The sequence below is a fragment of the Purpureocillium takamizusanense genome, chromosome 1 (assembly GCF_022605165.1).
Source record: "Purpureocillium takamizusanense chromosome 1, complete sequence".
Classification (NCBI taxonomy): Eukaryota; Fungi; Ascomycota; class Sordariomycetes; order Hypocreales; family Ophiocordycipitaceae; genus Purpureocillium; species Purpureocillium takamizusanense.
Genome location: NC_063068.1, coordinates 3,141,749 through 3,156,339, shown reverse-complemented (window position 1 = coordinate 3,156,339; position 14,591 = coordinate 3,141,749). Strand labels below are relative to the sequence as shown.

At 62.7% G+C, this 14,591-nt stretch overlaps 3 protein-coding genes across 4 annotated transcripts; 2 read left to right on the top strand and 1 right to left on the bottom strand.

Moving 5' to 3' along the window:
• Positions 1–151: 151 nt before the first annotated feature.
• Positions 152–2,982, bottom strand: SNF5 (SWI/SNF chromatin-remodeling complex subunit). The gene is made up of 2 exons (XM_047981888.1): positions 875–2,982; positions 152–794 (listed from the first exon to the last, which is right to left on the bottom strand). Exons 1-2 carry the CDS (start codon positions 2,855–2,857, stop codon positions 453–455), a joined length of 2,325 nt encoding a protein of 774 aa, XP_047837849.1. The 5' UTR covers positions 2,858–2,982; the 3' UTR covers positions 152–452.
• A 1,603-nt stretch (positions 2,983–4,585) lies between these two features.
• Positions 4,586–7,354, top strand: JDV02_001001 (Methionyl aminopeptidase). The gene is made up of 4 exons (XM_047981887.1): positions 4,586–4,745; positions 4,994–5,182; positions 5,257–6,069; positions 6,130–7,354. Exons 1-4 carry the CDS (start codon positions 4,721–4,723, stop codon positions 6,354–6,356), a joined length of 1,254 nt encoding a protein of 417 aa, XP_047837848.1. The 5' UTR covers positions 4,586–4,720; the 3' UTR covers positions 6,357–7,354.
• A 950-nt stretch (positions 7,355–8,304) lies between these two features.
• JDV02_001000 (uncharacterized protein) lies at positions 8,305–14,357 on the top strand. Of its 2 annotated transcripts, none has more exons than XM_047981885.1 (6): positions 8,305–8,459; positions 8,570–11,089; positions 11,368–11,461; positions 11,887–12,218; positions 12,415–13,149; positions 13,206–14,357. In XM_047981885.1, the coding sequence occupies exons 2-5, from the start codon at positions 8,667–8,669 to the stop codon at positions 12,863–12,865; spliced, it is 3,300 nt and encodes a 1,099-aa protein (XP_047837846.1). In that variant the 5' UTR covers positions 8,305–8,459; positions 8,570–8,666; the 3' UTR covers positions 12,866–13,149; positions 13,206–14,357. The 2 variants fall into 2 exon arrangements, with proteins under 2 accessions (XP_047837846.1, XP_047837847.1); XM_047981886.1 differs by having other exon boundaries at positions 8,305–11,089; positions 12,415–12,861; positions 12,939–13,149.
• Positions 14,358–14,591: the final 234 nt, after the last annotated feature.

The following is a 14,591-nucleotide window of genomic DNA, read 5'->3' as shown; positions in this document are numbered from 1 at the left end:
TTTATATGTGTGGGTGATGGGGATCTCTACCGCCATGCTAACTACTTGATGAACCGAGACGAGTACGAGACGAGACCAGATGACGGGCTAACGCAGGTTTATCGCCGGGCCGCGGCGGTAGTACTATGAGAGAGAGAAGAGAGAGAGGGCAGGCACATCGGGGAGGGCGGGTTGGATAACTATGTACGGCGCACCAAAAGAACCATCCCCCGCGGGGGCCGCACGTCTACCACGACAAGATCATGCAAGAGACACCAGACCCGTTAAGTACAGTCCCATTTCGCCCTTGCCTCGCCCTTCCCCGGCTACCGCTTTTGAATCCCTCGCCCAAGATACAATACAGTCCCCCCCTAAAATCCAAAACGCGGGGCGGGAGGCACAACTTCTCAAAAAACAACTACGCTGCCATCCTACTCCAGCCGCCTGCGCTTCTGGGGTCGCCCGATCTTATTCTATGAGCCGGACGCCCCGGCGTCGCTGCTACTGCTGCCACTCTTTTGCGCGGCCAGCCTCTGGTTGACCTTTTCTCTGTGGCTCGAGAACTTGAGGTGCGTCTCAAACTTTTGCGCCGTCATGTCGGGCCCCGGCGTGTATAGCTTGGTCTGGCAGTCCAGGCACCGGATGCGTGGCAGCCACGCGTACTTGACGCCCTCGGGCAGTGGCTGGCCCTGGATAGGCAGCTCCGTCACGGGATCGAGATACGAGTACTTCATGATGGCCTCAAACTTGTCGCCGTTGGGGTACTGCTTCTCAAGCTGCTTCAGCGCGGATACAAGCCATTCCGGCGGCGGCGGCTATCGAGGACGAGGTGCGCGTCAGTACCCAATCCCTCGCTCACGGTAAAGGAAAGAAGATATAGTTAGGGGATACTCACTCCGGCAGGGGGTGACTGTCCAGGGACGGGGGGAGGGGCGGGGAGGCGACCAATCTGACCCGGAGGGTAAGTGCCAGCGGTCTGGGGAGCGGGTGTGGGCGTGGGCTTCGACTTTGGCACGCTTGATGCGCTGGCCGCGCGCGCGTGCGGCGTCGACGATGGCGTCTGCGGTTGTGACGACGTTCTCAGGTCGCGGTAGTCGCCCCTCAGCAGGCGTCGTAATTTGTCCTTGGCGAGCTTCAGCGTCACCCAGAGGTGCAACGGCTCCTCCGTCTCCTCCCTGAAGCGACGCGACGTCCTCGTCTCGTGATGGTGTAACACGGCGCTCGTCTCGGGCGTTTCCGAGCGGCCCAGGTTGGCCATCCTCTGCTGGGCCGCGGATGCGGCTCCGCGCATGCCCCTCGTCCTGGCGGTGCCACCGGCGAGTTGTGACGGCGCAGGGGAGTCTGGGCTCGAGTCCTCGCTCTCCTCCGACTCGGACAGCTCGCCGTCGCGGGCCGTCCGCTTCCTGGCCACGCCCGCCGCCTTCTTGTAGAGCCTGCTCTCCTCAACGTCAAGGGCCGCGCCGGGCAGCACAGACGAAACGATGAGCGTCCGGATCGTCCGTTGCCGCTCTCGAAGATCGGGAAGCTGGGGACCGCCTCTCCGGTTGATGGACCTCTTCTGACGTCGCTGTTCCCGCGAAAAGATGGTCTCGTTGCGCTCAAGGTCGGCTTCGTTAAGCTCGTAAATGTACGGCGCGTAGTCCTTGGCTTGCTGCTGCGGCCGAAACACAACGGGAAGGGGAGTCTGCAGGAACGCGGCCACGAGATCCGAGTCCTCGACTGGCCGTCCGTCAAAGGGATGTCCCACGCTGTAGAGGCTCTTGGTGAAGAGCTGCGACTGCTCGCGGATGCAGTGGGCAATGGCTGTGGTGAACTCGCCACTAAGCGAGAGGTCACGAGCCATGCCGGCTGCGAACTCCTCTGGGGAGTTTGCCGGGTTGTTGATCTCCCACTCGAACTGGTCTACCAGCGTGTGCTGGCCGATTGTGATGTTGAGCTTGACCAGGATGCGCATCTCGTCATTCTTGTACGCCGAGTATGGCAGCTCGGGATCAAGCGCGTCCTCCTCGGAAAAGGCGAACGGGTAGAAGTCGTTGAGCTGCTCGCGCATTTGCTGGACAATCTGCTCGTAGACTGGTTGCGCAGCAGGCTGCTTCAGTCCCATGTCCTCGACAAGCTGAGCGGCGAAGAGCTCGACGTGCAGTATGCGCTCGTGAAGATTCCACGTGAAGGTGTCGCGTAGCTTGACCTTGTCCCACTCGACCTCGAGCCGCACCGGAACCAACTCCTCGTGTTGCTCGGCCTGCTTGAGCATGTCCTTGCGCGCGTACTTGAAAGCGGGTGTCGTTCGGCGGCCAGGTCGGGGCTTCTGTGACGGGTAGACGATCCGCGACTGCGGGGGCTGCATCTGGTTCTCCGTGTATCCGTTGGCGAAGCCGTTGTAGCCCTCGCCAAAAAGCCTGCTCGGAGGAAACCACGCCTTGTACTCGTTGCGCAGCATGCGATACTCTTGTATCTTCTCACGCGCCTCTTGCGACGACTTTTTGGTCTGCTGCAACTGTTGACCGAGGGCCGCGGCGGCGAGGGCGTCGCGCGTCGTGTAGCGCTCCACCATCAGCTGGTTGAACGACTCTTTTGTGCGCACGGGTATGGCATCGGCGGCGGGGGCGCCGGATTTCGGAGGGCTGTTCTTCGCGCCGCTGCCGTTGCCGTTGTCATCATTCGCGTTGTTGTTGCTGCTGCTGCTGCTGCTGTTATTGCTGTTGGCGGTGGCGACGGCGTTGGCATTGATATTGGTGTTGATGGCGCTGGCGCTGCTGCTGCTGCCGCTGCCGCCGTTGCCGTCGTTGTTGTTGTCGTCGACGGGCGATGCCGTCGCGCTGGCCGTCGCCGGGCCCGTCGCGGGCGTCGTCGACGTGGATGGCTGGGTGGTGGCCATGGCTTCTGGTTGCGGTGCTGCCACCGCGAAATCGCCGCGGCGATGCGACAGACAGCCAAGGGGTCCAGACGCGGGCCAGACGCGCTTCTGATGTCGCGATGGAGGGGGGCCGTGGTGATGGGCGGAAGGGGGGGGGGGGGTAGCCGGCGACAAGGCTTTGGGAGGCGGTTTGGAGGTTTCAAGATGGATTTCTTGCTGGACGGCAGGAGAAGCGCAGCCTCCTATCCAGGCAACGCGCCGCGATGGGAAGGCTGGCGAGCTTGGTACTGATACTTGTTCACAGGCCAAGGCTTGGTCTGATTCAGGTATAGTGACTCGGGCCCGGAACGGCACTAACACGACTCCTGGACGGACTGGGGTTCCGGAGCGACTGGGCGGGCAACCAATGGGAGACGCGCTCGGATTGGCGTGCAAATACCGGGAAAGGGCACACTGGGAGCAGGACCACGACGACTAGAGACTGGCATCGTCGACAACGGCATTGGGACGATCGGGCCCGTTGCTAAGATTCGAGACGCTGGGCACGTCAACGCTGGCCAGATCTGGTCCCGGCCCAGGGCGACGGGCGGCTCGGCAAAAGGCGCAGCAGGGATGACTTGTGGCTGCCTGTGGCTCAGTGTGGCGTTTTCTGTGTGGCTCAGTAGATCGCTTGCGAAGGGCACGAGGTGCGACACGCTAACAATAAAAATGACTTGGACGTGAGTGATGGATGGGTCCGCCCAGTGGCCAAGCGTGGCTGCCCATGCTGCCGTTTGGTCCCTCTCACGCCCGTGTAACTTCAATGCCGAGCTCACACTTCCCACCATGTCTTGTTGCCCAGGCACGGTCTGCACGTCGCAACGACCACGAGCAGAACGCCCTTCAGCTCATGTGCAGGAATTGGCCAGCCGCCGCAACCGTGTGTAGCGGGAGCGCAGGAGGGGCAAAAGAGACGAGGATCTAGGGTAGGCTGATCGCTTGAGGGTCCAAGGGAATTTGCGGGAGGCGGTGGAGGCAGACACATCATGATGAAGCGCTTGTTCCTGCCATCGTGTCCTCGCGGGCGTGGCCCACGATGTGTCACCAGACGCCCTCTGTGCCCCGACAGGCGAAGTGACCAGGGGCAGTCTGCGCGGGGGCGTGGCGGAGAGGGGACGCGGGAACCGCCTAGGAGCGGGCTGTCACATTGGATAGCAGTAGACACTGGGCCGTGATGTCGTCGGCAGCGTGAGCTTTTGGGAGGCGAACAAAGAAAGCGCTGCATATGACGACGATGGTATTGCACCGTCCGCCCGAGAGTATATCCCCGCTCGCCAACAAAGCTTCACAGCCGTTGTGGCAGCGACAACTACTGCCAGTCGGGCCTCTGTTGTTCTTACTACTGGACACACGAAGCACTGCCGGCAAAGCGTCCTACCCTAGCTCGCGCCGCCATCTTCCCAATGCGTCCCGTCGTGAGCAGAAAGAAACAGCCACCACTCAGAATTTGGTGCGGTCGTCGTCACGGGTCGGCTCATCAGGCGGGAGAGCAACAGACACGGCAAGGTAAAGAAAGGCAGGAAGGAGGGAGCAGCGGCCGCAGCACCACCGAGAGCTCCGCTTGTTGTGGGCGGGCTCGAGCCCACTCACTCACTCACTTGGGCTGGGCGCTCACTCACTAAAATAACGAAAAGGTACCTTACCTCATGGATCCATTGGAAGCTGCCCCTCCCCCCCCAGACCTCCCCCCCCAGCTGCAAACTCGTCGCTCATCAGTGCCGCCCACACACACAATCCAGCTGCTTCCTCCTCCCGCAACCACCAGAGGACCTTCACCCAGCATACGTCGTGCGCTTCATTACTTGTGTTCTCCGTGCTCGACCACAAGTCGAACCGCTGCCCATCATGTCGGAGGAAAAGGATGTCGTCGGTATGCGCGCAACCCGCCCCAATACCCGCCCTCCCCGCTGCTCGCTCGAGCTCCCCGTGCTGTCGCCCGTCAATATTCCCATTCCCCTCTGCTGCCCCTCTTGCTGTCGCGCACAAATTCCAACTACCCCGCCAACGACACCGCCGCCCGCAACGTCACTCACGCGACCACCAGCACGCTTGCCCCGTTCCTTGTCATTGCTACTGTACAATTCAAATGGCTCTTCCAATGCTGACCGAAGCGAATAGATTACTCCCTTAACAACCCTGATACCCTGACCAAGTACAAGACTGCCGGCCAGATCTCCGAAAAGGTCCTTGCCGCCGTATCCAAGCTCTGCGTCCCCGGCGAGAAGATTGTCGACATCTGCCAGAAGGGTGACAAGCTCATTGAGGAGGAGATTGCCAAGGTCTACCGCGGCAAGAAGATCAACAAGGGTATGTATTCGCCCCCATCGCAGGGCAGACATGACAACCGGCCCATGCACGGCTAACCCCTCCCCTCCCCGTAGGCTTCTCCCACCCTACAACCGTCTCGCCTGCCTCGTACATCACCCCCTACACCCCCCTCACCTCGGATGAGAGCGAGGCCTCCATCGAGATCCAACCCGGGGAGCCCATCAAGATCCAGCTGGGAGCTCAAATTGACGGGTTCGGTGCCATTGCCTGCGACACCATCCTTGCCCAGCCCAAGGACAAGGCCGACGAGGTCGTCTCCGGCCGCCCCGCCGACCTGATTCTCGCTACCCACTATGCCAACGAGCTCCTGCTGCGGTTGATGGTCCCTCCGGGTCTCCTGGCCCAGGGCACCGACGAGGAAAAGGCCAAGGCCGCCGCTCAAAAGGCCCCGACTCAGGCCAGGATTACCAGCCTTCTCGAGAAGGTTTGCGAGGCCTATGACTGTCACCTCGTCGAGAGCACCACTTCATGGCTCTTTGACCGCAACGAAATCGAGGGCGCCAAGAAGATCGTCCTCGCGCCTGCCGAGGGCACCAAGGGCGAGGGCGTTCCTGAGCTGCAGGAGGTCTGGGGTGTCGAGATGGGTGTCAGTCTGGGCTCTGGCAAGGTCAAGACGCTGGATCAGCGCGCCACGCTGCACCGCCGGACGACGCAGACGTACGGCCTGAAGCGCCCCACCTCGCGCAAGATCCTCTCCGAGGTTCAGAAGAAGTTTGGCACCTTCCCCTTCAGCTTGAGGCAGCTTGAGGATGAGCGCGATGCCAAGTCTGGCGTCGTCGAGTGCGTCCGCGGCAACGTCTTCCGCCAGTACGAGCTGGTCGGCGACAAGGACAACGCCCCTGTCGCCAGGCTGCTCACCACCATTGGTAAGGCTCCCTCGGTTGTGGCGGCTACCGATGGCTGAATTGCTAACCATGACGCCGTAGCCATCACCAAGAACGGCATCACCAAGCTCGGCGGACCTCCAACGCTGGATGTGAGCAAGTTCAAGACGGACAAGAAGATCACGGATGAGGAGGTTCTCAAGATCCTTGAGCAGCCCCTGGCCAGAAACACGGGCAAGAAGAAGAGCAAGGGCAAGAAGAAGAAGTCCGCCAAGAAGACGGCTGCTCGTGCCGAGGAGTCGGACGATGACTCGGACGATAGCGAGTAAGGCCGGCGAGGCCCAGAAAGGAGGCACGGCGAAGCAGGCCCGTGTGCAGCGGGAGCCCTGACGAGCCGCGATTCAGCAGAACCTGCACCCCCGTGAAAAAGGGCGGTGACTGGACCATATACACGGAGAACGAGCCATCTGAATTGACCTCCTTTGCATTAGCCGATGCAGCTCTTGGAGACAGGGCGAAACATGACGGGAGAACTTTGACAAAGTAGTTGCAGAGGCATTCACGGGTCAGGCCGGTTGCAAGCGAGAGTGAACATGTGAGCCCCTCGGAGTTGCCGTCGTCAAGTGAGGTGCCCTTGCAGAAACGTGATAGCCGCGTGCTAGCTGCCGCGCGAGTGACATGACGTCTCGTGAGGAGGGCCCTTCTGGCTGACGAGGCGCACGGTCAAGTATGGGTGCTGGTGGCACGGGTGTGTCCAACTGTGTCAGACAGACCGGAGGGACGGCACAGCATACTTTGGTGCTGTAGGTGCCGGGGATGAGGAGAAGCAGGCAGATGCGGAGAGAGAAACTTGCCTGCCTGCCTGATGTGACGTGGGGGTGACAGAACATGCAGGCGGCGACGAATGTCTCTGTGCCTCTGGATCGAGGGTGGACGGCTTCCGTGGTGCGTGGGAGGTGGCTGTGGAGGAGGAGGAGGAGGAGGAGGTGATGATGAGAATAAGGAAGAAGGGAGGGGGTCTCGCTGATGACTCCCATTGCCGCTACGATCCGCCTTTGCACGCACGCACGCACGCACGCACGCAAGTCACGACCGAAAACGAGCGGCGAAGGCCCGCAGCGCAGATGACTCCGACAGACAGACAGGCGACGATGGAAAGGTGACGGGGGGTTCACTTCACACTTGGCGAGGCAGGCGCCCGAGGCAAACAAACAAGTGGAGGTCAGGGAATCCAGGGGACCAGGGCAGTCGGCTACGAGTAGGTAGTAATCTCGTCGACCACGACAAGGCGTCAGGGGCAACAACGAGGGCACGCGGTCCGGGCTGGTACTGGGAGGGAGGGGGGAGGGGGGATGAGGATGGGGATGGGGTTGGGGTTGGGGGATAGGGAGGGAGGCGACCCGGAGCATCGTCCAACCCATCCGTCCACCCACATCCACGCACACACACAGCACAGGGGCAGCACATCGGCCTCGCCCAACCCGCCTGCTGCGATTACACAGAGGTGATGGAGGCGGGGGGCGCGAGCGCACGCTGCACGCTTCTGGGTTGCTCAGCTCAGCCCAAACAGCAACCCGCCCGGGCACGCAGCAAAGCAAGCATCCAACAGCTGACGCGGTCGGTCGGTCGGCCGGTCGGTCGGCCGATGGGGAGCAGAGGGAGCTCCCACGATGACGCCCGCTGGAATTGGTAAAAACCTGCCAAGCGTGACTGGACCTCTCCTTCCCCCCCCCGGGCGGGGAGGAGGTTTGCGTGCGGCCGTGAAGGGGGCCGTGGCCGTGGGTGACCGAGTGAGTGACGCGGGCGAGCGGGAGAGAGAGCCTGATGAGCATGGTAGGCCGCCCGGATTGGTGAGCGAATGATTGAATGACGGGTTTATTGTGCCTGGCCATCCTGAGGCAAACGACGTGATAGCGCCTGGACCATTCACCGTCAGTGGTCGCCCTGCGCAAGTCGTCGGTGCAGTTGGTGGTGCATCCACCCGGGAATGATTTGACGTCCCGGCTGCATGGGCACGCCCCAGCACAAGGAGCCCACCTCAGCCTAACACAGCGTGTCCAGCACAGTTCCAGCGTGCAACGCGGCGTGCAGCACCCGCTTCAGCGTCCAGCACAGCCGGGCTGCACTGGGCACATGGACAGCGCTCCAGCAGCCCCCCCTCCAGCCCCCTGGTCCGCTGTGCTCCCACCCGACCTCACTGACGGGCACCTCAGCATGGATGCTCCCAGCAACACTCCCCCCCCCAAAGAGCCCCAGCCCAGTCAACCTACACCAGAAGAGGCCCAGGCCGCCTCCTCCGAAGTCAGTTCTCGACCCGAGCATCCACCACCAACCCTCCTTCACCTCCCCATTTTCTCGCCAGACAACCGCGTCCATCGTACCGGAGACACGCGATCCAGCGGCGGGAACCCATGCTGCAGCTATAGAGACGAGTGAGGACACCCCTCCCCTTCCCGTCGAGGCGCGATGTCCGGCGCGCTCCCATCATCCATCTGCCCCCTCGTCGTGCTTGCCCCTTGCTAACGCGGTGGTGCTCCCGCAGGTCTGCACAGAGGAGCGGCGCCCATCCCGTGGCCAACAACGGGAGGGAGAGCACGCACGCGCAGAAGCGAACTCTCCCCCGGATTCCCGACGCCATCATGTCCTCCAACACGAGAGCATCGCGGTCGGCGTCGCGGTACTCGAGCCCTGCGCACCCGCCGCCCCACGCCGCTGCTGCTGCCGGGGGTTTGAACGGGACGCTCGAGGCGGCCGGCTCCAAGGGGCCCGTGAATGAGGGCTCGAGGGCCTTTATGGCTCGGTGGCTGGAGCCGGCGGTGCAGGCCAGGCCGAGCTTCGAGGAGGCGGGATTGATGCGGCACGGAGTGCTGGAGAACATGGCACCCCTGGGCGCCCTGCCCAAGCCCAAGAGGCCGTCGGGCGAGACGGGAGGCACCGTCGTCCGCAAAATCATTCTTCGCCCGTCCGGGTCCGCGGCCAACTCATCCTCGCCTGCCATCACCAACAATACCACCACTACCACCACTACCACCACCGGGGCTGCTGCTGCTGCTACGGGCGCCCCTGTCACCGCCGCCACCAGTACCAGCACCACCAGCACTGCACAAGACACCTCCATGCCAGACGCGCATCGGGCACAGCAGAAATCGCCGCCCACATCCCCACCCCCGCCAGCTTCCCCCGTGCAAGTTGCACCCGCACGCAGGAAGTCTTTACCCACCGCCAAAGTCATGGAAGCCGAGGGCGACGACGACGATGAGTACGACCCCAAGGGAGAGAACTCGCGCCGGAGGCGGTCCAAACGCGTTTCCATGCCCGCGAGAAAAGCTCGGCGAGGCTCCGTCATCATGGCCAAAACGGAAGCCCCGGTGCGGAGCACCCCCAAGAAGCGCCCTGCCCGCGTGGACCCCGAGGACCGGGCCTTGACCGACAAAGTTGTCGAGGTGGCGGTGGACGAGGCGCTCAAGCATTATCGCTATCCTACGGCGTGGGCCCTGAGGACGCTCTACGACGAACGGCGCGACGAGGCCGAGTTTGTGGCCATGGTAGAAGACGTGTTCAAGCAAACGGCGGACGCGGAGACGATGCAGCAATTTTCGCGCCTCATGGAGGAGAAGAAGCGCGAGGGAAAGCGGGACAATCAGGGCTGCTACTACTTTGTGCCTCCCACCACCAACAGCCGCTTCACTCCGCACAAGCCAAAACCTGCACCATACGCAGGGCTCCTGCGCACCAGCAGCAGCGGCGACGACTCGGCTGAGGCAACACCGGGCGGCACCGCCGAGCCGACAGCAGCAGCAGCAGCAGCGGCGGCGGCGACGCCAGGGGCAGGCGAGACGCGGGCTGCCAAGAAGGCCAAATTGTCGCATGCCAGCGTCGATGCCGTCGCAAGCGCCTCTCCCGCCGCAGCCGCGGCGACGACGCCCCGCAAGGCAGGCAGCGACAGCAAGGTCGGCACCGTGGTGGTCAACGTGCGGACACCGCGATCGTCGCGCAGCAAGAGGCACGCGCGGCGGGAGTCGGGATCGAGCATCTCGTCGCTGTCTTCGGCCATGAGCCTGTCGTCGCCCGAGATTAGCGCGGCGAGCCTGCGGGGGGCGGCGGCGAGGGCCAAGACCAAGATCAAGATGACCAAGTCGACGGCGACGACGGCGGGGGCGGGCAGCCATCAGCGCCGCGCGGCAAGGCATCGTGACCGCGACGACGAGGACGACGGCGACGGCGACAGCAACAACAACCATCGCCATCGCCACCACCACCACCATGGTCACAATCACAATCACAACCACAACGACGAGGAAGAGGACGGCAACGACGATGTGATGCAAACCAGCCCATCGCTCAAGCTCCGTAGGGGGGGAGGCGGCGCTGGAGGAGTCGCTGCCACCACGCCGGGGCCTGCTGGGCCCCAGTCCCATCATCATGCGGATGCGCCAAAATCCCAGCCAATCACCACCCGCGGCAAAACACTCGCCTCCAGCAAGCAGCACGCCGTGTCCAACGCATCTGAATCAAACTCTCCCACCCTTCCTCCTCATCATCGTTCATCGGGCCGCACTCGTTCTCATCGCACGCCCGCCGTCGATGATGCCAGCACTATGCCCGGCCGCCTCGCCACGTCGGACGCACCAGAGCTCTTCCCCAACCTGCCCGTCAAGGCCGCGTCCTCATCGGCCAAGGCGGCCAAGGATCCTCCTATGCACGGCGCCGAGGACGCGGACGAGTCGTTCTGGGACAGGCGACGGGATGCACGCAGGGTCACCAACGGCTACACGGCCCACGACAGCGCCGTGAGGGGGTCGCGGGAGGAGGCGCTCGCGACGCCGGTCCGGACCACGCGGAAGACGCGCCAGTCGCTCGCCGCCGCCGTCACGGCGCCCCCGAGCACTCGCGCCACGCGATCGGCCAGCAAGCGCCCGGCCGAGGACGTCGTCGAGAGAACCGACTCTCCCGCGGCCTTTTCGTGGCAGGGCGACGGTGGATCTGTTCTGGGGTCTCGCGCCGCGACGCCCACGCTGCGCCCGGCCAAGAAGCAGCGGACGGGGCTACGCGTCAAGTCATCGTAAGTGGAACCCCTTTCAACTCGGCGGCGCAGGTTATTATTATTGGTATTGTGCCCTCGGTGCCGGCGTCATGTTGCCTGTTTGGCGCGGAGCCCGACCGGGGACGAGGCCGTTTGGCTTCCCAAGGCATCCGGGTGTCGGTGGTGATGGTGGTGGCAACCCCCCCCCTGGTCGCGTCGCCTCGGCTGCGTCGGACCATCATGACTCCCGCCCCAAGAGCCGACGATGCTCCCGCTTTCACCGTGCAGAGAACAGCGCTGACGACTCTCCACGACAGGCCAGTTAAGAAGAAGGGAGGCACGGCTGCGGGCGTCCCGAGGTCGCTGGGCGAGGCCAACGCGACGCTCAACAACGGGGCGCCAAAGGACTCGGTAAGTCACGTCTCACTCATTTCACTCGCATGCGTACGCGTTTGAGCGGCGTCTGCCTCGGGCTCATGGCGGATGGCTCTCTTGGTCGTCTGCGCACGCGTTTCTCCCCGAAACCGTGGCCCTGAGCCCCCAAGCACGCAGGCAGGCCTGGTCTCTCGCTGGGGGCGCGCGCGTTTTGGGCGGACCGCAGCAGCAGATTGTTTTGGAGAGGGGCGCAACGCCCGCCCGGACAAGGATGCCACCACCACCACCACACGCGCGCGCACACACACACACCAAAGGCAATCTGCTAGTGGCTGCGGTCAATCCTGTTTGGTCATATTTTGGGCCTCGGTTTGCTTGCTTGGTCGCTTGGGCAAGCGTCTCGTCACACGTGGTTGGTTGGTGAGTGTCATCATCATTGCTGACATTTTACACGTCTCTAGACTTCGGACAACGATGAGTACTGCTCGGCGTGCGGCAACGCTGGCGACGTCGTCTGCTGTGACGGCTGCCCGCGCTCGTTCCACTTCGAGTGTGTCGACATGGTGCCGTCCGAGGACCTGCCCGACGAGTGGTACTGCAACGAGTGCCTGATCCGTCGCTTCCCGTCGCGCGTCCCCGTTCACAGGGGTATCTTCGCCAGCGCCCTCAACCACCTTGAGAAGAGCATCCCGCGCGCCTTTAGCCTGCCCAAGCGCATCCAGAACCGCTTCGAGGGCGTCAAGGCCGGCGCCGATGGCGACTACGAGGACGTGGTCGCCAACAAGACGGCAAAGTGAGTGACTAGAGTCTTGGATTCTTTACGCAGGCTTGGGCCAAGCCTCCTCCCTGCCTACCTGCCTGCCTGCCCGTCTGCACTGCGTCCTGCCCCCCTCCCCCCCCTTCCTCCCTCGCGGCCCCCACGTCATCGCCCGCCTTTTCAGCAGCGCATTTTTCGTCCCCAATATCCACTGACTTGACCCCCTCGGCAGGAAGCGGAACGGCTACGACGAGCTGCCCGATTTCTTCAAGCAACGTGAAGATGGCCAGGCCGTGCTGTGTCACGCCTGCCAGCGGCCCGCTACCGAGATTCGGTCAATCATCCCCTGCAGCGCCTGTCCGCTCTACTGGCACATTGACTGCCTGGACCCACCGCTGGCCGTTCCCCCCGTCTTGAAGGCGTGGCGCTGCCCGGCCCATGTCGATGATATCCTCATCGAGGTGCCCAGTCTCGCGCCGGCCCACCGCTTCCGCAAGGTCAAGGCTGCCCAGGCCATTGCGCCCGCCCTCAGCCGTGGCCTGAAGAACAATGGCCACATCGAAATCGAGTGGAGCGAGGAGCCTGACGATGCCGACGACTCGGGCTGGCCCGATGCGCAGTCCTTTGGCCGCACATACAAGCTGGCCGCCAAGGGCGTCGTCCTTGACTTCATTGAGCAGTAAGCAAACAACAAACACCGTCCCCGACACAAACGCGAGATGGTAGGCCGTCGATGCTGATACCCTCCCGAAACAGGCTTCGACGTCGGGGCGCCGGATATGGATCCAGACGGCACGAATCGAAGCGCGTGCCGTATCCGTCTCCGCCGACACAGCAAGACCCGTCGTGTCCCCTTCCTGGCTCTGCCCTCGAGCGCAAGGTCGAGGAGATGCAGGTGTCTCTCAATCTGATTGGCCTCCAGCAGAAGCGGTCTGATGGCATCGGCCAGCTCACCTCTGCTCTCTTGGTATGCTCTGCGGTATTTTCCCCTGATGATTTTCAGTTTGTTGACGCCCTGCTCAGTCTGCTGCCGACCCGAGTGTCCTGTCTCTGATGGCCAAGAGCAACGCGGACAACATCGCCTCTGGTCATCTGACGGAAGATGACAAGCTAGGCCTGCGCGCCACGCTTGCGCAGATGGAGGCGATGAGTGCCCGCATACGACAAGTCTTGGGCGACGAGAAACCGCTCCTGGAAAGCTCGACCGGAGCCGCCGATGCGCGCACTCCCATTTCGGAACCTTCGGGCATCCGCGAATCTTCGGAGAAGCTGGAGCAGCTCCCCCTCGTCACCGAGCCTACTCCTCCGTCTACAATTGATCATGCGGAAGGCTCCATGGACCTCGACTGAAGCGACCTCCGCAGCGCGTCCGAGGCCCTCGTTGGCCGCGTCGCGAAGCCCTCTTCCTTGACATGTATCAGTTCCGCTCACTGGGTGCCCGCATAGCCCTGCTCTCAGCCCGCCCACCTTTACGATGATACCTCTTTTATTCTATTTTTGCAATCCGCTGGAGTTGGGAGGAAAATTGGCATCGGGTCATGACCATCGTCACCGCGATTTGGGTGTTGCTGGAGACGATGCGCACCCCTTTTTTTGTTTTACTTGTTTCCACCCCTGCTCGCAGTTGAGCCCAAGCTGTGCCGGGGTAGTTATTCTATCTTCTTCTTTGCGGCGGCCCCGGTTGCCGAGCAGCCGAGCAGAAGACAGAGCTCGGGATGACGCGACGCACGGGCCCAGACAAGCCACTCTCGTGGAGGACGCCATATCGTGTGGTCATCCGAAGTAAGAAAGACCCCTTAATGAGCCCCTCGCATTGAGTTTGGCGAGGAAGCTGCAGACGCACCTTGCCCAAGATGCGGACGTGAGAGACAGAGAGAGAGAGAGCGCGAGACAGTCGGCGGCGGATGGGAGGCTGATTTTGCATGCACTGTGTTGTATCATAGCCGCGTCGTGCCTTCGGAGAGGACGGAAGAAGACGAACAAGACGAAGACGAACAAGGCGACGACGCCGAAGACGAGGACGAAAGGAGAGGCGAGGCAGAGGAAACGACTAGGGGAGGCCGGAATGAAACGAGGCGTATAGTAGCAGTGTTCAGTGTAGTGGGGGTCGGCCATGAAATCCAAACGAGCAAAGGATGTCGTCACCCCGTCCATCCTTGCACACCTGTCCGTCCACATCCTCGCCGTCGATCACTCCGTGCGTGTTCCGCCCGTCCCCTCTTGTCTAACGTGGCGATTAAATTCATGAGAAGAGAGGCAGCAGCAGCAGCAGCAGCAGCAGCGCCTTGACGATACCCATGAATGCTTCTCCCCGTCGTCCGTCCTTTCCGTCTGTCAATATCATCATCTGTCTGGGCTGACAGGCGGACGGACGGACGGACGGACGATGGGGTTACCGCACGTTCAAAC